General features: G+C 54.0%; 1 protein-coding gene across 5 annotated transcripts in view; it reads left to right on the plus strand.

Moving 5' to 3' along the window:
• VAV3 (vav guanine nucleotide exchange factor 3) overlaps positions 1 to 24,912 on the plus strand; it is a 258,623-nt gene that overhangs the window by 115,879 nt on the left and 117,832 nt on the right. For all 5 annotated transcript variants that reach the window (XM_077824181.1, XM_077824182.1, XM_077824185.1 and 2 more), the window contains exons 9-11: positions 19,490 to 19,589; positions 21,205 to 21,300; positions 24,606 to 24,674. In XM_077824181.1, the coding sequence (XP_077680307.1) occupies positions 19,490 to 19,589; positions 21,205 to 21,300; positions 24,606 to 24,674 (265 nt within the window). The remainder of the gene's footprint in view (positions 1 to 19,489; positions 19,590 to 21,204; positions 21,301 to 24,605; positions 24,675 to 24,912) is intronic.

Raw genomic sequence — 24,912 nt, forward strand, 5'->3', positions numbered from 1 at the left:
CCCCCACGCCTGCTTTCGGGCGCAGCTACTTGCCTCAGCTGAGCCCCCGGAGGAGGGGGGGGAAAGATTGCTGATTTTGCTGTCCGGAGGGGGGAGTGAAAACCCCCAGACCCAGCCGTTTTGCCAGTAGCTCGGACCTTACAACATTCTTAACATGCCGGAAGCCTTGGAACACAGCCAACACAGCTGGAGAAGAAGATTCAGCAGACAGAAGAAATAATATAAATCATCGTGAGAGGGCCGTAAGACTGAGTAATTTTCTGAATTATACTCTCGTGGGGGGAGTTTGACTGTGATTACTCGCGTTTGTGGCGGCACAGGGGGTGTGGCGTGGAGACCCCCACCCCCGATCCATCGGTGCCCCCACCCCCCCCCATCGTTATTACAACTGTCACGGCCCCCCGCCGTCTGTCCCTGCTGGCAATCTGCCATCTCCCTTCGGATCCAGCTGTTCGCTTTGAACTTTGCCTTCCGGACCGGACAGAACAGCCGACCAACCGAGACTCTTTGGACAAACGTGTGTGGGTCTGCACCCGCCCCCCCCCCGGATTGCTTATCCCACAGTTTGCCCCTATTACTGGACCCCGATTTTGTTTCCCTCCCCTCCCCCAGTTTAACCCCCTCAGCATTCCCCCCTCCCTGCCCGCAGCCTAGCGGAAGGAGGGGCTACCTCGCCTTCTCCCCTCCCCCCTCCTCCTTCCGGTGTCTTCCTGTCTCTCCCTGCTTACAATGGCGGGGAACGAGAGGGGCAAGACTGCTTCAACAAAACTAGTTGTCCCTCCCCCACCACCACCCCTGCCCGATCCCCAAGGTCCCCCCCCTACCACTATTGTCAAGATATTTGCCACCCCCCTTGCTGGGGCACCGGTAGCAGGAAGCACCAGGGTGATCGCTGCTGCTGCTGCACCCACTGCCCCCCCAGATTCTAGGAAACCCCCCCCGGTTCGCCGGAAGGGCCAGGGCGGGTGGAAAGGAAAGGGCCCCGCTAAAACCACTGAGCCCTCCATGGCAGGGGCTGCCCCCACCGCTGTGGCCTCGTCATCAACCGTGGCGCCCCTCCCTGCATTTCCCTCCACCAGCTCTGCGATTGTCCCTCCCCCGGCCCCCAGGACGTATGCCCGGGCGGCAGCGGACTCCCCCCTGCCTGCCGCCTCATCATCTCGCCCCCCCCCCCCGCCTCCGCCACCATCACCAGCGGCCGAGGCCCTTTCCCCGCCTTGACCAGGAAGCACGGCGTCCGTTGCCTCCTGGTGCCCGCCTCGCCCCACGTGGAGACCTACGTGCAGGCGTTGGCGAAGGTGGTAGGACCCACGGCTATTGTGGCGGCCTCCAAGATGTATGGGAAGGTCGTTTTCTTCTTAGCCTCGGAGGATGCCGCCCAGGAGGCGGTAGAGAGGGGCCTGACGGTGGGAGGGGTGTTTGTCCCCCTAGAACCGTTAGAAGATTTGGGCGTTCGCCTCGTCCTTACCTCCGTTCCTCCCTTCCTACCCAATGCTGCCCTGTTACCCGCTCTTTCCACCCTGGGGAAACTTGTCTCTGTCATCAGCCCTCTCCCGTTGGGCTGCAAGGACCCCACCCTCCGTCACATTTTTTCGTTCCGCCGGCAAGTGCAGCTTCTACCACCGGCAGGGGCGCGTGACGAAGAGGCGCTTGAGGGGTCCTTTCTAGTCCCCTACCAGGGAGCCCGCTATCGGGTCTTTTATTCTACCGGAGAGGCCCGGTGTTACCTCTGCCGTTCAGCGGGGCATGTCCGCAGAGACTGCCCTTTGGCCCGGGGGGGAGGGGCACCCGAAACCCCCGGGACCCGGCAGGACATCGGCCCCGTCGCTGCCGACGCCCCTGGCTGCCCAGCACCTGAAACCAACCCTCCTCCTACTCGACCCATCGCTGCTCCCGTCCGGGCCCAAGAGATACCTTCCCTACAACGCCCGGGCGAGCAAGGGAGTTCCACCCTTGCTAGTACCACTCCAACAGAGCCTATGGAGGAGGGTGTGGCAAGGATATTATCGGGTATAGGAGAGGGCCCTCCCCAAGGAGAAACCCCCGCCCCTCATGTTGCCTCACCGCTACCTCCCCGAACCCCTAAACCATCGCCTCCGCCCCCCGACACGACCCCTGCTAACCAGCCCCCAGATGACGCTATGGAGGGCTGGACCTTAGTCCAGGGGAAGCGAGGCAAGCGGAAGGCTCGAGCTCCGCTGCATCCGCCCGACGCGGAAGCCCCCCGGAAGACCAGGAAAGGAGGCACTGCTATCGAGCCTCCCGCCACGGCCACGAGCGCGATCCATCCGCTGGTGTCGGGAGGGGAAGACGGACTGGCATCGGAGGATAGAATCCCCCCTCTACGGGAGACCCTCCCCTCCGAGACTTCTGAGGACGCCCCTGCTGCCTGGACATTACCCGAACCCCTCGCGGACCCCGGGGCGACCGTTGAGGCGGGCCCTAGAGGAGAGGCCCCCGGGGTGGCAGGAGTTGGCCTCTCCCCCGTGTACGCGGAGATTGAGGCCCTAGATTTGACCCCGGTCACCCAGGGAGGGGATGATTTGCTGCCGGCTGGCCTCGAGCTGGGCAGCCTTACCCCAGCCTCCCTTTCCCCATGCTCCCTCCCCCTAATTGCCTTCCCGGGTGAGCACCCTGCAGAAGGCGGTCCACCACCTGATGCCATGGCCGCTAAGACCACCATGGAGCCAGCGCCTAGCATTATTGGGAGCCCCCTCCCTTACCCCTTAACCCTTGACTCTGCTCAGGAGGCACTTTCCTTTAGCTGCTTGCCTCCTGCACCCCAGAGCCTTACCCCTGCCCCTGCCCCCACCCCTGCCCCTGCCCAAGTTCCCTCCTCCTGTAATGTTAATGCCGCCCCTGGGGTCATTTCCTTTCCGCCTTTCGCAGATTCCCCCCAGGGAGCAGTCTTTGCACTTTCTAGCCGCGACCCATTAGGAGTGGCAATTTTTCCCCTGCCATCCCCCTCCACCCCAAGGCGTGAAATGAATTTAATAACCCCAGCCTGTCAGACGCCCCGTCGGTGGTCCGCACCCTGTCTACCCGCCTTAGCGGACCACGAGGCTGTATTAAGAAGCCCATCAGGGAACACCTCGGGAATTGTAACCCCACCCACCCATGAGCTGCGGCATGCGCTACGGAAGTTCCTAGAGCACACCCGTGGCGCCCGCGATAGGGCACAGCTGGCTCTTCAGCTATGGGGGGACTTTGATCAACTCCTCCAGGCCACAAGGGCCCTTATAAAGGAGGGCAGGGGGCAAGGAAGGCGCGGTGCTGCGGCCTACGAGCGAGCCCGCAGCTTCCGACGCGATCTACTCACCCACGGGATGGGTCACGGGTTGCTGGGCAACCCGCCGGGGGCCCTGAACACCCCCGCCGATACGAGGCCCCCACCCCCCCAGCCCTCCGCATGACGCCTCTCATTATTGCGACCCTGAATACCAGGGGTTGTAGGATGGCTCTCCGCAGGTCCCAGGTGCTCTCTTACCTTCGGGAGGGGAGGTACTCTGTAGTTTTCCTGCAGGAGACCCATACGGACCCGGCCGCTGAGGACAGGTGGCGGCTGGAGTGGGGAGACGGGGTATATTTTAGCCACTTCGCGACCTGGCAAGCTGGAGTGGCGACCCTGTTCTCCCCCGCCCTACGGCCTGAGGTGCTAGGGGTCAACGAGGCCGTGCCGGGCCACCTGTTGCACCTTCGAGTCCGTATGGAAGGGCTTGTTGTTAATCTTGTTAATATTTATGCCCCGCAACTGAGCTCCAGGAGGCCACAATTTTATCAGCAGGTGTCCGACTTTCTCGGCACCCTGGATTCGCACGAGTGCCTGGTCCTGGGAGGGGACTTTAACACCACCCTCGAGGAACGGGACTGCTCAGGGGCTGAACCGAGTCCGGCCGCTGCGAATATTCTCCAAGGGATAGTTGACCATCACTCCCTAGTGGACGTCTGGCGTGACCATCACCCAGATGACACCTCCACGTTCACCTTTGTCCGGGTGGAGGTCCATCGGTCACACCACTCTCGTTTGGACCGTATTTATTTATCCCGTTTCCATCTTTCACAGGCCCACTCCTCCACCATTCGGCTGGCCCCATTCTCCGATCATCATTTAGTCACCGTAACGGTCTCCCTTCGTGCAGAGAGACCGGGGCCGGCCTATTGGCACTTTAATAACAGCCTGTTGGAGGACGAGAGCTTTGTGATGTCCTTCCGGGAGTTTTGGCTGGCCTGGCGAGAGCAGTGGCGTGCCTTTCCCTCGGTGCGGCGATGGTGGGATCTCGGGAAGGTGCGCGCCAAGCTCTTCTGCCGTGACTACACTCAGGGCACCAGCCGACGGCGAAATGCGGCGATCGAGCAGTTGGAACGGGAGGTCTTAGAGATGGAGAGGCGCCTGGCCGCCGATCCCGAGGACCCATCCCTCTGCGGAGCGTGCCGGGAGAAGCGGGAGGAGCTCCGGGCCCTTGAGGACCACCGGGCCCGAGGTGCCTTCGTTCGGTCCCGCATCCGCCTCCTTCGGGAGATGGACCGCGGCTCCCGCTTCTTCTATGCCCTGGAGAAAACGAGGGGGGCCAAGAAACACGTCACCTGCCTTCTTGCGGAAGACGGCACCCCCCTCACGGATCCGGAGGAGATGTGTGGGAGGGCCCGTGACTTCTACACAAGCCTTTTCTCCCCGGACCCGACCGATCCTGACGCTTGCGAGGTGCTCTGGGAGGAACTCCCCACGGTCAGCATGGGCGACCGAGACCGACTAGAGTTGCCTCTCACCCTGGCCGAGTTCTCGGAAGCCCTCCGTCGCATGCCCACCAATAAATCTCCGGGCATGGACGGGCTGACCGTGGAGTTTTACCGCGCGTTCTGGGACATTCTCGGCCCAGACCTAGTCACCGTCTGGGCTGAGTCCTTGCAGAGCGGGGTCCTCCCTCTGTCATGCAGGCGAGCGGTGCTCGCTTTGCTGCCGAAGAAGGGGGACCTCCGCGATCTACGAAACTGGCGTCCCGTCTCACTCCTTAGCACGGATTACAAAATCGTAGCGAAAGCAATCTCGCTGCGGCTAGGGTCCGTGATGGCGGACGTGGTCCACCCAGACCAGACCTATACTGTCCCGGGTCGCAGCATTTTCGACAACCTCTTTCTAGTCCGTGACCTTTTGGAACTCGGGCGGAGAGATGGTCTATCGTTCGCCCTCCTGTCTCTTGATCAGGAGAAGGCGTTCGATAGAGTGGACCATGGGTACCTCCTGGGCACTCTGCAGGCGTTTGGATTTGGACCTCAGTTTGTGAGTTTTCTCCAGGTGCTGTATGCCTCCGCGGAGTGTTTGGTTAGGCTCAACTGGACCCTGACTGAACCGGTCAGCTTCGGGCGAGGAGTGCGGCAGGGGTGCCCCCTCTCGGGCCAGTTGTACGCTCTGGCGATCGAGCCTTTCCTCTGTCTCCTCCGCAGGAGGATGACAGGGTTGGTGCTGCGGGAGCCGGAGCTGCGGCTGGTCCTGTCGGCGTACGCCGATGACGTACTCCTCGTGGTCCAGGACCCGGGCGACTTGGCGCGAGCGGAGGCATGCCAAGCCATCTATTCGGCAGCCTCCTCTGCCAGAGTCAACTGGATCAAGAGCTCTGGCTTGGCGGTGGGGGACTGGCGGCAGGTAAGCTCCCTCCCATCCGCACTTCAGACCATCCGGTGGAGTGCGGGTCCACTGCTCTATCTTGGCGTTTACCTTTCCGCCACGCATCCTTCCCCGCCGGAGAACTGGCAAAATTTAGAGGGCGGGGTGATAGAGCGGATCCGGAGATGGACGAGGCTCCTCCGATGTCTCTCCCTCCGAGGGAGAGCACTGGTGCTTAACCAACTAGTCCTGTCCACGCTCTGGTACCGGCTCAACACCCTGGCCCCGGCCCCGGGTTTCCTGACCCACCTCCGGAGATTGATTCTAGAGTTCTTCTGGTCAGGAATGCACTGGGCCCCTGTTGGAGTTCTTCATCTACCCCTGAAGGAAGGAGGGCAGGGCCTGAAGTGTCTGTACACTCAGGTCCGCGTTTTCCGCCTCCAGGCCCTGCAGAGGCTCTTTTATAGTGCAAGTAGTTCGGCGTGGAGCATACTGGCGCATGCTTTCCTGCGCCGTTTCCGAGGGTTTCGCTACGACCGGCAGCTCTTTTATCTTTCTCCGAGGGGTTTTCCGCGAGACCTCTCCGGGCTGCCGGTCTTCTACCAGGACCTCCTCCGGACCTGGAAACTGTTTCTAATAACCAGGTCCGTGGCGGCCACCGTGGGAGCAGATCTCCTCACGGAGCCCCTGCTACACAACCCCCAGCTCTGTGTGCAGGTGGCGGAGTCCCGCTCGGTGCGCCAGAGGTTGGTCCTGGCGGAAGTCACGAGGGTCGGAGACCTCCTGGACTACGACCGGAGAGACTGGCTGGATCCCCTGATGCTCGCTCGGCGCATGGGGCTCTCCAGCCTCCGTACCCCCCGGCGCGTACTTCAGGAGGTGAAGGCCGCCTTGACCCCCGCTGCTCGGGCTTACGTTAGCCGAGCCTTGTGCGAGGGCGCACCCCGCCCATCCCTTACCCCAGGCCCGCCGGACCTTTCCATCGGGCCCCTACCCCGTCGATCCCAGCAAACCCCTCACCCTTTCACTGCAAGCCGGCTGCACGAACTGCAGCCAGTTAGCTTTCAAATTGCACCACGGAAATACTTATATACACTTACACTTCACACCCTTCACGCCCACACCCTGGTGTCCCGCCCCGATAGAAAGTGGCGGGACCTCCTGCCACCTTTGGAGGGTGAGCAACCTCGGTGGGCCAGCCTGTATTCCACCTTGGTCCCAAGGCCCGTCGGGGACATCAGTTGGCGGCTCCTTCACGGAGCTGTAAGCACGGGTGTGTTTCTGACACGGTTTACCCCAATTCCGGATACTTGTCCTTTTTGTAATGTGAGGGAAACCCTGGCGCACGTGTATTTAGAGTGTGCCAGATTGCAGCCCCTTTTCCGGCTCCTCACAAATCTTCTATTACGCTTTTGGCTTCATTTCTCCCCTCACCTTTTTATCTATACACTTCCCATCCGTGGCCCCACAAAGCCGCGGGATCTTCTGGTCAACCTCCTCCTAGCTTTGGCTAAAACAGCCATTTATAAAACCAGAGAGAGGAGGTTGGCCCATGAAACGTCCTGTGATTGTGGGGCCGTTTTCCGATCCTCAGTACATTCACGTATCCGGGCGGAGTTCCTCTGGGCGGCGTCCACCGACTCCCTTGACGCCTTCGAGGAGCGGTGGGCGCTGTCTGGGGTTCTCTGCTCGGTGACCCCGTCCGGTTCCCTCCGTCTGACCCTTTGATTGAGGGGAAGAGCGAGAGACGCCAGCCCCAGCCGTTGCTGCTGTGGATACCATCCTTTCTGTCATCTAGGAGGGGTCCTATAATACATGGGTGTCTACCCCCCCACCCCTAAACCACCCACCCCGCAGCCGTGCCCATCTTACCGGGCACTCTCAGGAGAGGGAGGATTGGTGACACTGGGCGCGGCACTGGGTAACTCGAGGGGGTGGAAGACCACGAGTGTCGAGGAAGCCCCCCCGCTCTAGGCCACCAGGTAACTCAGGAGGGTGGAAGACCACGAGTGTCGAGGAAGCCCCCCCGCTCTGGGCCCAGGCTAGCCTGAACACTTCTCCCTCCTGAAAGCTGCTGTGTTATACCTTCTGATTGCGTTGTTTTGTTGCATAGTTGTTTTGTTTTCTTTGGTAATTCTGTAAGCGTTACCAATAAACTTTCTTTCTGTTTAAAAAAAAAAAACAAAAAAACAAAAAACCTTCTCTGTTACCTTACCCAGGATAAAGAGACCTCCTTCGCTTGCTGCTCATCTATCTGCTTTCTATTCTCTCCTAAAGCCCCCTGGCCTGGGCTTTTCTTACTTTTTGACCCTGCTTCAGCTCCCCCCATCCCCCCCGACCGGGCCAGATGCTTTTTCTTCGTTTTGTTTTGTTTTTTGCTGCTGCTCAAGTGCTGGTCGGCTGCCAGCTAGCTGCCAACCCCCCCACGCCTGCCCTTGGACGCTGCTACTGCTCCAGTTGAAACCCCCAGAGGAGGCGGGGAGGACTGCCGACCTGCTCCCCGGAGGAGGGGAGTGGAAGCCCCCAGACCCAACCGTTTTGCTGTTTGTTTATGGTCCCGTACCGAGCCAAGAAGAATCTTCTTATCTCTGCGACATTCTGGGCCTGCTGAAAGCCCTGCTGTCCAAAGCTACAAAAGCGGAAGAGAAGGCAGCAGACAGAAAAACCACCCAGGGAAGCTACGAACCATCGTGGAGGGGGCCGTAAGACTGAGTAACTTTTGAACTGAACTCTCATGTGGGGGGAGTTCGACTGTGTCTTAACTGCATTTGTAGGGAAACGGGGGTGTGGCATGGAGCTGCCCCCCCCGATCTATCGGTGCCTCCCCCAACACTACTACAACCGTCACGGCCCCCCGCCGTCCGTCCCTGCTGGCAACTTGCCATCTGCCTCTGGATTCAGCTGCTTTCCCTGATTCCATTGTCTGGACCGGAAACGACAGCCGACCAAGCGAGACTCTTGGGACAAACATGCGTGGGTCCGGGTCCACGTGTCCCCCCGACTGTTCACCCCACAGTTTGCCCCTATTACCTGACCCCAACTCCTGTTTCTTCCCCCGCCCAGTTCGACCCATTTGCCCCCCCCTTCCCCCCCCCTGCAGCCCAGCAGGGAGAAATGGTTAATCTGTTTCCCCCTCCCCCTCCTCCTTTTGGTGTCTCCCGTCTCTCCCTGCTCACAATGGCGGGGAATGAGAGAGGTGAGGCCCCTCTAACAACCTCAGCTGCCCCTCACCCACCTACCCCCCTGCCCAACCCCCAAGCCCCCACCCCCACTGCTGCCAAAACACCTGCCACCGCGACTACTGCCGCTGCTACGCCCACAGCCCCCCCAGATTCTAGGAGAGCCCCCCCAGTTGGCCGGAAAGGCCAGGCTGTGAAGAAGGGAAAGGGCCCCACTACAACCACCAGGCCCTCCATGGCAGGGGCTGCCCCCACCGCTGTGGCCTCATCATCGACCAGGGTGTCCCTCCCCGCTGTTCCCTCCACCAGCTCTGCGAGCGTCCCTCCCCCGGCCCCCAGGGTGTATGCCCGGGCGGTAGCAGCCCCCCCCGCCTGCCGTCTCGTCATCTCGCCCACCCACCACCTCCGCTACCATCAATAGCAGCCGTGGCCCCTTTCCCACAATGACCAGGAAGCACGGCGTTCGTTGCCTCCTGGTGCCCGCCTCGCCCCACATGGAGACATACGTGCAGGCATTGGCGAGGGTGGCAGGACCCATGGCTATTGTGGCAGCCTCCAAAATGTACGGGAAGGTCGTCTTTTTCTTAGCATCGGAGGCTGCCGCCCAGGAGGCGATGGAGAAGGGCCTGGCGGTGGGGGGGGGGTTCGTTCCCCTGGAACCGCTAGAGGACCTGGGCGTCCGCCTAGTCCTGACCCCTCCGTCCCTCCTTTTCTACCCAATGCCACCCTGTTACCCGCTCTCTCCACCCTGGGGAAACCCGTCTCTGTCATCAGCCCTCTCCCGTTGGGCTGCAAGGACCTCACCCTCCGTCACGTCCTTTCGTTCCGCCGGCAAGTGCAGCTTCTACCGCCGCCAGCGGCGCATGATGGAGAGGCACTTGAGGGGTCCTTCCTGATCCCCTACCAGGGAGCCCGCTATCGGGTCTACTATTCTACAGGAGAGGCCCGGTGCTACCTCTGCTGATCAGTGGGGCATGTCCGAAAAGACTGCCCCTTGGCCCGGCGGGGAGGGGCACCCAAGACCGCCGAGACCCGGCAGGACATCGGCTCTGTCGTTGCCGACGCCCCTGGCCTCCCGGGACCTGAAACCACCTCTCCTCTTGCTTGATCCACCGCTGCTCCCACCTGGGCCCAAGAGACACCTCCCCTACAGCGCGCAGATGAGCGAGGGAGCCCCGCCCTTGCTGTTAACAATCCAGCAGAGCCTATGGAGGAGGGTGCAGGAAAGATATTACCGGGCATAGGAGAGGGCCTGCCCCAAGGAGACCCCCCCCATGCTGCCTCACCGTTACCCCCCCCCCCCCGAGCCCCTGAACCATCACCTCTGCCCCCCGACATGACCCCTGCTAACCAGCCCTCAGACGATGCTATGGAGGGCTGGACCCTAGTTCAGGGAAAGCGAGGCAAGCGGAAGGCTCGAGCTCCGCTGCACCCATCCGATGCGGAGGCCCCCCGGAAGACCAGGAAGGGAGGCACTGACACTGAGCCTTCCGCTATGCCCACGAGTGAGATCCATCTGCCAGTGTCGGGAGGGGAAGACAAAATAGCACTGGAAGGTAGGATCTCCCCTCCATGGGAGACCCTACCCTCCGAGACCCCTGAGGAAGCCCCTTCTGCCCGAACACCCCCAGAACCCCGAAGCGACCGTCGTAGCGGGCGCCAGAGGGGAGACCCCTGGGGTGGCAGAAGACGATCTCTTCTCCATGTATGAGGAGATCGAGGCCCTAGGTTTGGCCCCGGTCACCCAGGGAGAGGATGACCTACTGCCGGCTGGCCTCAATCTGGGCAACCTCACCCCAGTCCTCCTTTCCCCATGCTCCCTCCCCCTAACCGCCTTCCCAGACGGGCACCCTACAGAGGGTAGTCCACCACCTGATGCCTTGGCTGCCAAATCCACCACAGAGCCTGTGCCTAGCATGACTGGGAGCCCCCTCTCCACCTCCTTAACCCTCGAATCTGTTCGGGAGGCGCCACCTCTTAGCTGCTTGCCTCCTGAAGACCAGAGTCTTGCCTCTGTCTCTGCCCAATCCACCTCCTCCTGCAATGCTATTGCCGCCCCTGGGGTTATTTCTTTCCCTTTTTTTGCGGATCCCTCCCAAGGATTGCATTTTCCTGCCGCGACCTATTAGGAGCTGCAGTTTTCCCTCCGCCGTCCCCTTCTACCCCAAGGCTTGAGATGAACCTAATAACTTTAGCCTGTCAGATGGCCCGTCGGTGGTCTGCACCATTCCTGCCCGCCTCATAGAATCATAGAATATCAGGGTTGGAAGGGACCTCAGGAGGTCATCTAGTCCAACCCCCTGCTCCAAGCAGGACCAATCCCCAATTAAATCATCCCAGCCAGGGCTTTGTCAAGCCTGACCTTAAAAACTTCTAAGGAAGGAGATTCTACCACCTCCCTAGGTAACGCATTCCAGTGTTTCACCACCCTCATAGTGAAAAAGTTTTTCCTAATATCCAACCTAAACCTCCCCCACTACAACTTGAGACCATTACTCCTTGTTCTGTCCTCTTCTACCACTGAGAATAGTCTAGAACCATACTCTCTGGAACCACCTCTCAGGTAGTTGAAAGCAGCTATCAAATCCCCCCTCATTCTTCTCTTCTGCAGACTAAACAATCCCAGTTCCCTCAGCCTCTCCTCATAAGTCATGTGTTCCAGACCCCTAATCATTTTTGTTGCCCTTTGCTGGACTCTCTCCAATTTATCCACATCCTTCTTGTAGTGTGGGGCCCAAAACTGGACACAGTACTCCAGATGAGGCCTCACCAATGTCGAATAGAGGGGGACGATCACGTCCCTCGATCTGCTCACTATGCCCCTACTTATACATCCCAAAATGCTATTGGCCTTCTTGGCAACAAGGGCACACTGTTGACTCATATCCAGCTTCTCGTCCACTGTCACCCCTAGGTCCTTTTCCGCAGAACTGCTGCCTAGCCATTCGGTCCCTAGTCTGTAGCTGTGCATTGGGTTCTTCCGTCCTAAGTGCAGGACCCTGCACTTATCCTTATTGAACCTCATCAGATTTCTTTTGGCCCAATCCTCCAATTTGTCTAGGTCCCTCTGTATCCTATCCCTGCCCTCCAGCGTATCTACCACTCCTCCCAGTTTAGTATCATCCGCAAATTTGCTGAGAGTGCAATCCACACCATCCTCCAGATCATTTATGAAGATATTGAACAAAACCGGCCCCAGGACTGACCCTTGGGGCACTCCACTTGATACCGGCTGCCAACTAGACCTGGAGCCATTGATCACTACCCGTTGAGCCCGACAATATAGCCAACTTTCTACCCACCTTATAGTGCATTCATCCAGCCCATACTTCTTTAACTTGCTGACAAGAATACTGTGGGAGACCGTGTCAAAAGCTTTGCTAAAGTCAAGAAATAATACATCCACTGCTTTCCCTTCATCCACAGAACCAGTGATCTCATCATAGAAGGCGATTAGATTAGTCAGGCATGACCTTCCCTTGGTGAATCCATGCTGACTGTTCCTGATCACTTTCCTCTCATGTAAGTGCTTCAGGATTGATTCTTTGAGGACCTGCTCCATGATTTTTCCGGGGACTGAGGTGAGGCTGACTGGCCTGTAGTTCCCAGGATCCTCCTTCTTCCCTTTTTTAAAGATTGGCACTACATTAGCCTTTTTCCAGTCATCCAGGACTTCCCCCGTTCGCCACGAGTTTTTAAAGATAATGGCCAATGGCTCTGCAATCACATCCGCCAACTCCTTTAGCACTCTTGGATGCAGCGCATCCGGCCCCATGGACTTGTGGTCCTCCAGCTTTTCTAAATAGTCCCAAACCACTTCTTTCTCCACAGAGGGCTGGTCACCTCCTCCCCATGCTGTGCTGCCCAGTGCAGTAGTCTGGGAGCTGACCTTGTTCAGGAAGACAGAGGCAAAAAAAGCATTGAGTACATTAACTTTTTCCACATCCTCTGTCACTAGGTTGACACCAAGAGCCCCACCAGGGGAAAACCGGGAAATCGCAACCCCACGCCCCCATGAGCTGCGAAAAGTGTTGCGGGAGTTTTTAGAAGACATCCGTGGCTCCCGCAACAGGATACAGCTAGCTCTCCAGCTGTGGGGGGACTTTGATCAACTCCTCCAGGCCACAAGGGCCCTTATAAAGGAGGTTAGAGGGAAAGGAAGGTACGATGCCACGGCCTACAGGCGGGCCCGCAGCTTCCGTGATGATTTACTCACTGACGGGATGGGTCACGGATTGTTGTGCGACCCGCCGGGGCCGTGAACACCCCCGCCAAGAAGGGACCCCCACCCCCCCAGCCCTCCGCATGACGTCTCTCATTATTGCAACTTTGAACACCAGGGGATGTAGGATGGCTCTCCACAGGTTCCAGGTGCTCTCTTACCTTCGGGAAGGGGGGTACTCTGTGGTTTTCCTGCAGGAGACCCATACGGATCTGACCGCCGAGGACAGCTGGTGGCTGGAGTGGGGGGACGGGGTCTACTTTAGCTACTTCACGATTCGACAAGCTGGAGTGGCGACCCTCTTCTCCCCCAACCTACGGCCCGAGGTGCTAGGGGTCACTGAGGCCGTGCCGGGCCACTTGCTGCATCTCCGAGTCATATGGAGGGGCTCGTGGTCAACCTCGTTAACATCTATGCCCCGACAACGAGCCCGAAGCGGCCTCAATTCTATCAGCGGGTGTCCAACTTCCTCGGCACCCTAGATTCTCACGAGTGCCTAGTCCTGGGAGGGGACTTTAACACCACCCTCGAGGAGCAGGACTGCTCAGGGGCCGAGCTGAGCCCGGCCTCCGCGAACATTCTCCGAGAAATAGTCGAACATCACTCCCTAGTGGACGTCTGGCGTGACTACCACCCAGATGACACTTCCACGTTCACCTTTGTCTGGGTGGAGGCCCATCGGTCACACCACTCTCGGTTGGACGGTATTTATTTATCCCGTTTCCATCTTTCACAAGCCCACTCCTCCAACATTCGGCCGGCCCCATTTTCCGACCATCATCTAGCCACCATAACAGCCTCCCTCCGTGCAGAGAGGCATTTTAACAACAGCCTGTTGGAGGATGAGGGCTTTGTGACTGTCAAGGTTCCTCCCCCACTCTGAACTCTAGGGTACAGATGTGGGGACCTGCATGAAAACCTCCTAAGCTTACTTTTACCAGCTTAGGTTAAAACTTCCCCAAGGTACAAATTAATTTTATCTTTTGTCCTTGGAATAACCACTGCCACCACCAAACTCTAACTGGGTTTACTGGGAAACGTAGTTTGGACACGTCTTTCCCCCCAAAATCCTCCCAACCTTTGCACCCCACTTCCTGGGAAAGGTTTGGTAAAAATCCTCACCAATTTTCATAGGTGACCACAGACCCAAACCCTTGGATCTGAGAACAATGAAAAAGCATTCAGTTTTCTTACAAGAAGACTTCTAATAGAAATAGAAGTAAATAGGAGTAAAGGAACCACCCCTGTAAAATCAGGATGGTAGGTACCTTACAGGGTAATTATATTCAAAACATAGAGAATCCCTCTAGGCAAAACCTTAAGTTACAAAAAAGACACACAGACAGAAATAGTCATTCTATTCAGCACAATTATTTTCTCAGCCATTTAAAGAAATCATAATCTAACGCATACCTAGGTAGATTACTTACTAAAAGTTATAAGACTCCATTCCTGTTCTATCCCCGGCAAAGCAGCATACTGACAGAGAGACACAGACCCTTTGTTTCTCCCCCTCCTCCCAGCTTTTGAAAGTATCTTGTCTCCTCATTGGTCATTTTGGTCAGGGGCCAGCGAGGTTACCTTTAGCTTCTTAACTCTTTACAGGTGAGAGGATTTTTCCTCTGGCCAGGAGGGATTTTAAAGGGGTTTACCCTTCCCTTTATATTTATGACAGTGACGTCCTTCCGGGAGTTTTGGCTGGCCTGGCGAGAGCAGCGGTGTGCCTTTCTCTCGGCGTGGCGATTGTGGGACCTGGGGAAGGTGCGCACCAAGCTCTTCTGCCGTGACAACACCCGGGGCACCAGCCGACGGAGAAATGCAGCGATAGAGCAGTTGGAACGGGAGGTATTAGAGATGGAGAGGCGTCTGGTCGCCAGCCCCGAGGACTCGTTCCTCTGCAGAGCGTGCCAGGAGAAGTGGGAGGAGCTCTGGGCCCTCGAGGACCATTGGGCCCGAGGTGCCTTTGTTTGATCCCGCATCCGCCTCCTTTGGGACATGGATCGCGGCTCCCGTTTCTTCTACGCCCTGGAGAAAATGAGGGGGGCCAAGAAACATGTCACCTGCCTTCTAGCAGAAGACGGCACCCCCCTCACGGATCCAGTGGAGATGTGTGGAAGGCCCGTGACTTCTACACAAGCCTTTTCTCCCCGGATCTGACCGATCCTGGAGCTTGCAGGGTGCTCTGGGAAGAACTCCCCACGGTCAGCGTGGGCGACCGAGACCGACTAGAGCTGCCTCTCACCCTGGCCAAGTTCTCGGAAGCCCTTCGTCGCATGCCCACCAATAAATCTCTGGGCATGGATGGGCTGACCATGGAGCTCTACCGCGCGTTCTGGGATATCCTTGGCCCAGACCTAGCCACTGTCTGGGCCGAGTTTTTGCAGGGCGGGGTCCTCCCTCTTTCGTGCAGGCGAGCGGTGCTCGCCTTGTTGCCGAAGAAGGGGGACCTCCGCGATTTACGAAACTGGCATCCCGTCTCACTCCTTAGCACGGACTACAAAATTGTAGCGAAAGCAATCTCACTGCGGCTAGGGTCCGTGAAGGTGGACGTGATCCACCCAGACCAGACCTACGCTGTCCTGGACCGCAGCATTTTTGATAACCTATTTCTAGTCTGAGACCTTTTGGAACTCGGGCGTAGAGACGGTCTGTTGTTCACCCTCCTGTCTCTTGGTCAGAAGGCGTTCGATAGAGTGGACCATGGGTACCTCCTGGGCACTCTGCAGGCGTTTGGATTCGGACCTCAGTTTGTGAGTTTTTTCCAGGTGCTGTACGCCTCCGTGGAGTGTCTGGTTAGGCTCAACTGGACCCTGACCGAACCGTTCAGCTTTGGGCGAGGAGTACGGCGGGCTGCCCCTTCTCGGGCCAGCTGTACGCTCTGGCAATCGAGCCCTTCCTCTGTCTCCTCCAAGGGAGGTTGACGGGGTCGGTGCTGCGGGAGCTGGAGCTGCGGCTGGTCCTGTCGGCGTACGCCGATGACGTGCTCCTCGTGGTCCAGGACCTGGGCAACTTAGCGCGGGTGGAGGCTTGCCAGGCCATCTATTCAGCAGCCTCCTCCGCCCGAGTCAACTGGGTCAAGAGCTCTGGCTTGGCGGTGGGGGACTGGCGGCAGGTGAGCTCCCTCCCACCCGCGCTTCAGACCATCCGGTGGAGCGCGGGTCCACTGCTCTACCTAGGTGTTTACTTTTCTGCCACGCACCCTTCTCTGCCGGAGAACTGGCAAAATTTAGAAGGCGGGGTGATAGAGTGGCTCTGGAAATGGACAAGGCTACTCCGATGTCTCTCCCTCCGAGGGAGAGCACTGGTGCTTAACCAACTAGTCCTGTCCATGCTCTGGTACCGGCTCAACACCCTGGTCCCGGCCCCGGGTTTCCTGACCAACCTCCAGACATCGATTCTAGAGTTCTTTTGGTCAGGAATGCACTGGGCCCTTGTTGAGGTTCTCCATCTACCCCTGAAGGAAGGAGGGCAGGACCTGAAGTGTCTGCACACTCAGGTCCATGTCTTCCACCTCCAGGCCCTGCAGAGGCTCCTTTATAGTGCAGGTAGTTCGATGTGGAGCATATTGCACACGTCGATACGACTGGCAGCTCTTTTATCTTTGTCCGAGAGGTTTTCCGCAAGACCTCTCCGGGCTGCCAGTCTTCTACCAGGACCTCCTCCGGACCTGGAAACTGTTTTCAACAACCAGGTCCGTGGCGGCCACCGTGGGAGCAGATCTCCTCGCGGAGCCCCTGCTACACAACCCCCAGCTCCGTGTGCAGGTGGCGGAGTCCCGCTCGGTGCGCCAGAGTTTGGTCCTGGCGGAAGTCACGAGAGTCAGAGACCTCCTGGACTACGACCGGGGAGACTGGCTGGATCCCCTGACGCTCGCTCGGCGCATGGGGCTCTCCAGACCTCATATCCCCCGCCGCGTACTTCAGGAGATGAAGGCCGCCTTGATGCCCGCTGCTCGGGCTTATCTCAATCGAGCCCTGCGCGAGGGTGCACCCCGCCCACCCTCTACCCCAGGCCCGCCGGACCTTTCAATTGGGTCCCTACCCTGTAGATCCCAACAAACCCGTCACCCTTTCCCTGCGAGCCGGCTGCATAAACTGCAGCCGGTCAGCTTCCAAATCGCGCCACGGAAACATCTATACACATTCACGCTTCACACCCTTCACTCCCACACCCTGGTGTCCCGCCCGATAGAAAGTGGCGGGACCTCCTGCCACCTTTGGAGGGTGAGCAACCCCGGTGGGCCAGCCTGTAATCCACATTGGTCCCAAGGCCCGTCGGGGACATTAGTTGGTGGCTCCTTCACGGAGCTGTGAGCACGGGCGTGTTTTTGACACGGTTCACCCCCATCCCGGATACTTGCCCTTTTTGCAACGTGAGGGAAACTCTGGTGCACGTATATTTAGAGTGTGCCAGGCTGCAGCCCCTTTTCCGGCTCCTTACGAATATTTTATTACGCTTTTGGCTACACTTTTCCCCTTACTTTTTTATCCGATGAAGTGAGCTGTAGCTCACAAAAGCTTATGCTCAAATAAATTGGTTAGTCTCTAAGGTGCCACAAGTACTCCTTTTCTTTTTGCGAATGCAGACTAACACTGCTGTTACTCTGAAACACTCCCCATCCGTGGCCCCACAAAATCACAGGATCTCCTGGTTAACCTCCTCCTAGCCCCTAGCTAAAACAGCCATCTATAAAACCAGAGAGGGGAGGTTGGCCAAGGAAGCGTCCTGCGACTGTAGGGCCATTTTCCGATCCTCAGTACATTCACGTATCCGGGCGGAGTTCTTCTGGGCGGCGTCCACCAACTCTCTTGACGCCTTCGAGGAGTGGTGGGTGCTGTCCGAGGTTCTCTGCTCAGTGACCCCGTCCGGTTCCCTCCGTCTGACCCTTTGATTGAGGGGAAGAGCAAGAGACCCCAGCCCCAGCTGTTGCTGCTGTGGATACCATCATCTTTGTCACCTAGGAGGGGTCCTATCACACGTGGGTGTACGTCCCCCCACCCCACCCCCAAACCGCCCACCCCGCAGCCGTGCCCATCTTGTCGGGCACTCTCAGGAGAGGAATAATTGGTGACACTGGGCGTGGCACTAGGTAACTTGAGGGGGTGGAAGACCATGAGTGTCGAGGAAGCCCCCCGGCTCTAGGCCAGCAGGTGATTCAGGAGGGTGGAAGACCACGAATGTCGAGAAAGCCCCCCAGCTCTGGGCCCAGGCTAGCCTGAACACTTCTCCCTCCTGAAGGCTGCTGTGTTATACCTTGTGTTTGCTTTTGTTTTGTTGCATAGTTTTGCTTTATCCTTTTTGGTGATTCTTTGTAAGTGTTACACAAATAAAATTATTTTCTTCTTCTTCTTCAAAAAAAATTACTCTCCTGTAGCCATCCGGCCTGACCCTGTCACAAAGGATACAGGCAGTGAAGGCAAATGGCAGGTCTGAGTGTAGAGGGGAGCTACAGGAGCAGGAGTTGTGTCTCAGGATGCTCCTTTTCTCCAAAAGAAGCAATGTAACTTAAGGAAGCTGAGAGGAAACTACAAGTTTATTTTGTCAAGGGAGGACAGATACTGTGTCTAGCTCTATTTGTATTGCAGTATAGGTTTAAAATAATAATTAAAGGTGAAAGATGTGCAGTTAGTATCATCACTTTTGAAGTGGAAGCTAAAGCTAAACAGAAGATGATCAAGAGGGAGAAAAAGATTAAAAATAGAAGGCAAGAACTGAGGCTTGTAGATCCCCAAAGATGGAGCTTGCAGATTAAAAAGGAGTCACCTCTAAAAATTTAGAACAGTTTGAGAAGAGTGGAATGAATTGTTACTGAAGGGAACAGGAAGTTCCCGGTACAAACCTGGATTCTTTCCAATAGCTTTACAAAAAATCAGCCAGTGGGTACCATGCTGGTTTCTGACTGCTGTTAAGAATTTCTTGCTTTTACATATGTTAGCTATTATCTTGACCCAAAGCCTCATGGAATGTAAACTCAACAGATACTGTCAAATCAGTTTGCAAAACCTACTGTTGCTGTAAAAAGAGTGGATGTAATTAATCCTGGGCTAATCCTGTGTAACAGAATTTATTCATTGCATCCTTTGAAATCTATCTCTTTACACTGTAAATACTAATGACTCTGGTGCTGTTAAGCAGCAGTTACATTGTCTTACAGCCTGAAACAAGTGCTTTATTGTGTCAGGGTATGCATGTCAGTGTTAAAGTGAATTGAAATGATTTTACAGCATTTTGATTATGATCTTTAGTATTTTTCAAACATGCACCTGATTATATTCTTGGGGAAGCTTTGTAATACACATTTAGGGCCAAGTTATTATGCCTTGGTATGTAGGTACCGCTCCCAGTTGAAGGGAAGATTGTGACCCATATATTTGTTTGTGAAATGTGAACAAAGGACTGTTTCTTTAAAAAAAACAAAACAAAAACAAACAAAAAAACAAACCCCACACCATCCCGCTTGTTTTTTTTTTTCTTGCTTTGTTTTAGAATGGTTATTTATGGGCAGTACTGCAGTCAAGTGGAGACAGCCATATCCTGCTTGGACAACATCTCTAAGACAAAAGAAGATGTTAAATTGAAGCTAGAGGTACTGATATTTATTTTTTATATACAAATATATATCCACCATCCCCCCAAAAAAGAAAACTGTTCATTCTGACATGTGGTTCTGTGAGTTTCTTTTCTTTTCCTTTTTACCTGGACTAACTGATCAAATTAACTTGTCAGGTAGAGACAGAAGAGGTCGAATCCTGGTCCCACTGAAGTCAGAAGAAGTCTTGCTATTGACTTCAGTGGGGTCAGGATTTTACCCAAGAAGTGGTTTTGTCAATAAAACACTTTTTTCTCATAGTGTTTTAGGTGAGAGTGAAGGTAGCTGAGAGTAAAATATGGTTATAATTAGAATAACATTTAAAGACTAAACTCTGCCTATAGGCACATCTCTGCACAAGGGATTGTGTGTAAGATGCACCACCCGAGATGTTCAGACAACCTTGGAAGCACAAAAAGAACACGAGTACTTGTGGCACGTTAGAGACAGCCATAAAAATGTAAGCATACTGTGGGGCCATGCGGGTACCCATAGCAGTGCCGCTGACTTGAAGGTATACATTGTCCCCAAATGTGAAATAGTTGTGGGTGAGGACAAAGTCACAAAAGGTCAGTCACCAGGTTTGCCGTGACTTTATCGGGGATACTGTTCCTGACGGGTTGTAGTCCATCTTTGTGTGGAATGTTGGTGTAGAGGGCTTCTACATCCATAGTGGCCAGGAGGGTGTTTTCTGGAAGATCACCGATGGATTGTAGTTTCCTCAGGAAGTCAGTGGTGTCTCGAAGATAGCTGGGAGTGCTGGTAGCATAGGGCCTGAAGAGAGAGTCCACATAGCCACACAATCCTGCTGTCAGGGTACCAATGCCTGAGATGATGGGGTGTCCAGGATTCCCAGTTTATGGATCTTGGGAAGCAGATAGAATACCACTGGTCAGGGTTCTAGGCATGTGTCTGCACAGATCTGTTCCTGTGCTTTTTCAGGGGAAGCACAGTTCCTCTTTGGTCTGGAGGATAATCAGCTACAGCCCTTTATAGGACGCAGCATACTGCCCATCAGCTTTGCTGGGGAAGTGAATGTGCAGGGTGGGAGTTTGATGATCCCACCTGTGATAAAGAGGATTTCTAATTTTTTGGTTTACTAGTCACCTTCAATCCACACAGTTGTCATGCCTGTTGTGCTATTTATGCCTACATCTAATAAGACAAAGAGTCTGCTGTTTACCTGCAGTGTTGCACTTGAACTACCTGCTGGGCACTAGCCAGAGTGATTCCAACTGCTATCTCTGTTTCTCTTATAGACACTCACAGCTTCAAATCAACAAAACTCTGTGTGGTTTCTTATCTCTAATTACAGTGTTTATACCACAGTCATCACTCTGCTGTCTGAACACCTGAAGAATAGGATCTGAATCTGGATCCAGATCTTGAATACCCCCAAATTCAGTGGTGTTCTGAGCCAGGGTTTTGGTTCAGCTTATCACTACGGAGATGATTTTTTCCTCATTATGGTGGTATTTATCCAGTATCCTAATATCTGGGTGATCTGGCAAACTTATATGTCTACTTAAAAAAAAATTAGGAGTATGCTTTGTATTTTTTTTTATTTTTCAGGAATCACAGCTCAATCTTGTATTTTATTTTTAAAAACTAGGAATGTTCCAAGAGGGCCAATAATGGGAAATTTACTTTGCGGGATCTTCTAGTGGTTCCTATGCAGCGAGTTCTGAAATATCATCTGCTGCTGCAGGTACTTTTTTTTGAAGTTTAAAGTGATTAAGCGCAAAGCTGTGAAGGTTTATCATCAGAGGATTGTTATAATGAGGGTTCAGTACCTTTATTAAAGGACAGTGATTAACATTTTTATAGAGTTGAATTGCGAATTATCTGTGTGGAATCCAGTACAGTTCAGCCTTCTCTGTGGTGAGCATTTCACACAGCTGAAGCATATCTGAGAATAACAATCACTTCCCAGGTGTTTGAGCCTTTTCATTTAATGGCTTCTTTAAAAGTTAGTGGTGGCAAACTATGAGAATAGTGGTTTTGTAATGTAGACCACTACCCCCAAAGACTAAGCTGAACGAGATGATACCATTCTTTAAGATACTTCCCTGCTATAGTAAATTCTAATAAAACCATATTTATTTTGAAATGCTTCTTGTTATAACCCACAAAGCTCTTGGCTTCCACCGTTAGTCCTATAATGAGGGTGGAGAGTCTTATAAATTTAATTTGATAGCTGTTCCAGGAGACTCATTAGTTCAGCAGCAAAGAAATATATTACTGTATTAGATTGTCAACCCTGCTGATGTTTGTAAAATGTAATTTTAAAAAGAGCTGCTATCTTTATGTGAAGCATAATTTTGACTCTGCGGTGCTTTGTGTAATTCAAACTTATTACTTTTCTTGAAATATATCTATATAAATGCAAGTCATCAATATTCTGATCAACAGAAAATCATGAAAAAAAACAAACCAAAACTGATGACAGAACCACTTTCTTAAAACATTTGAGACATGAACCAAGGCAATATAATCAAATTGTATATTATGAAAAAATGATATGAAAGATTATGTCACTCATAGTGTTTTAAAGTGTGAGGCATCATAAAACTACAATCAGGTATGTAACAGGGTGTCCAAATATATTAGTCTTTTCAGAAGCAAAATATCCACAAAAATTGCTAGAAAAACTGCACTTTTAAATAGTAGCATCTATTCCCACCATTTTCCAGTATTTTAGCAAGATATTATTTTTGGTAACAACATATAGTCCTCTTCTTAAAATGCATTCAAGAAGAAATAGCTGATTTCTCTCTGGATTTTCTTTTTTGCTTTTAACTAACCCATTAATTTTTCTAGATTCTAGATGGGCTATGTATCTTTTAAAATATAGCAAATAGCTTAACATTCTTGAAATATTTTCATATACTGTCAAGATATGTCATCCACATTCATGTCTATAAAATATTATATAAATGCAGCTAATCTTGTACTGGAGTAGTGACTATCTCATTGTGGTTAGTCACATATTTTAGTTAAAGATTTTGTCAGCATATATTCCTACTTCATCTTTGCAAACAAACTCTTATTTTGGGGTTTTGACTATTCATGTTGTTGCTAGTAACATGAAAATTATCTAATATTGTTTGCCTGGGCTTTCAGCACAGACTACTTCTCAGGGAATTCTGCACCAAAAAAATTAAAATTCTGTGCCACTTTTTAAAAAAAAGTATGAGTATAATATTTTAAAATTCTGCAAAATTCGGCAAATTTTATTTGTCAATAAATAAATGTGGCTCCAGCATGGCAGTGGGGAGCACAGGTCACTGGCTGCACTGAGGTGAGAGATCACCCTGAAGCCCCCACCTCCCCCAGTCCAGGGCCTTGGTAGTGAAGCTGCACTCGACCCTGACACAGTGCAAAGGCTGGGGCTGCCTCAGAAACACCCTGGGACCCTGCCCCTCTGTGCCAGGTGCACCAGGTGTGGGTGGACTGGTTCAGCACAGCAGGATCCAAGTGTGGAGGGGCTTAGTGTGGGGGGAACCAGGTGTGGGGTGAGAGGTTTCTGTGCAGGGCAATCTAGGTGCGGGCAGCTCAGTGGGAGATCTGGATGCACAGGGACTTGCTGGGGGGTTCTGGGTGCAGGGGCAATGGGATTCTGCAGTGGATCCAGTTGAAGATGGTTGGGACTCAGCAAGGAGGCTCTGGGTGTGGGAGATGGGGCTTTATGGGGGGGTCTGGGTGTGGGAGCTCAGTGTGGGGGTCCTGGTGCTGGGGAAGTAGGGCTTGATGGGGTGAGGGTCCAGATGCAGCTGATTAGGGATCAGTGGGGTGGGGGTCTGAGTGGGGGGGGGGGCTCGTTGGAGGAGTGCAGGTGTACGGGGTAGGGCTTGTCAGGGTGAGGGTTTAATGGTCCTGCTTAATGGGGGAGCCCCCGCTGCTGCCGATGTGATGCTGCATGCCGGGCTCCTGCTTCCCCCTACGATTCCCCTACCCCCTTTTCTTCTCCACCCCTCTCCCCTCCCCCCCACATTCCCCTCCCCCTGCCCTATTCCACCCCGCTCCCTTTCCCACTGCTTCTTCCCCCACATCCCCTCTTCCCTCATTTCCCCACCTCCCCCTTTTCCAGCCCCACCACTGGCACTCACTGTTGCACAGAAAACAGAGAGGTTGGCAGCACGCAGAAGGGGAGAACGACTGGCACTAGGACCCAGGGGGCAGTGTTCAGCTGTAGAGTCAGCAGAGCCCAGACATAGCTTTCTTCAGCTGGGCAGCTCTGCGCTTGCAGAGATGGGGGGACAGGGAGCAGTGGCAAGTTACCCTGTGTGCCTCCCCAGGCCTCACCTCTGTTTGTGGGGAGCAATCCCCCACCAAAACCTGTGTCCATGGTCATACTCTCCGCCCCCCAGTGTGGCTTCCCTTTGCTTGTCTGCTATTTTCTGCATGGAAGCACAGGAATTCTGCGGGAGGGCTGTTTTCTGCGGGTGTGCAGTCACACATAATCCCCCCAGAAGTAACAGACATGTACAGTAAGGATCTGACTGGTAAATTTTAATTGTTACCAGAATAGAATTAGCTTTTGTTGACTGTTCATTGTCAAATATTATTAGTATTGAGAAATAACAGTACTCACACTTAACACTTAACTATTTGTGGTAATCCCTAGTTGTGCACTATGAGATGTATCATAGAATATCAGGGTTGGAAGAGACCTCAGGAGGTCATCTAGTCCAACCCCCTGCTCAAAGCAGGACCAATCCCCAATTTTTGCCCCAGATCCCAAATGGCCCCCTCAAGGATTGAACTCACAATCCTGGGTTTAGCAGGCCAATGCTCAAACCACTGAGCTATCCCTCCCCTGCAATGTATAGGGAATCATAGAGGAAAAAAATAAATTCTAGGGCTGTTATCTATTTAAGGCAAAATTGGTAAGTTTTTAAGAGTGACCAGTGCACAGTAGTCATTTTATTTCAGTGATAAATGTGTAAACTGATTGGCACCTGGCTGAGTGAAAAGTTGTTATAAGAAATATCCCTGCATTTTGCCAAATAGGAACTGGTGAAGCACACCACTGACCCAACTGAGAAGGAAAATCTGAAGTTGGCACTTGATGCAATGAAGGTAAGTGTGCCATGGCAGGGAGATGTTTACATCTTCACTGCCAGTTAAAATGGTTGGGGCCTTTTTCAGAACACACGGGCATGCAGAAGTGAAGTTTACAGTATATTTGCTGCTGAAGGAGGTCCTGCAATTCACAATAGATCTAGCAAATATTTGTTAACTAGCCACAAACTCTCGTATAAGGAGGCTAGATCAAGGATATTGCTACAGGCTTTTTTAGTAACTTAGCCAATAGGTT

Source organism: Eretmochelys imbricata, chromosome 8, assembly GCF_965152235.1.
Source record: "Eretmochelys imbricata isolate rEreImb1 chromosome 8, rEreImb1.hap1, whole genome shotgun sequence".
Taxonomy (NCBI): domain Eukaryota; kingdom Metazoa; phylum Chordata; order Testudines; family Cheloniidae; genus Eretmochelys; species Eretmochelys imbricata.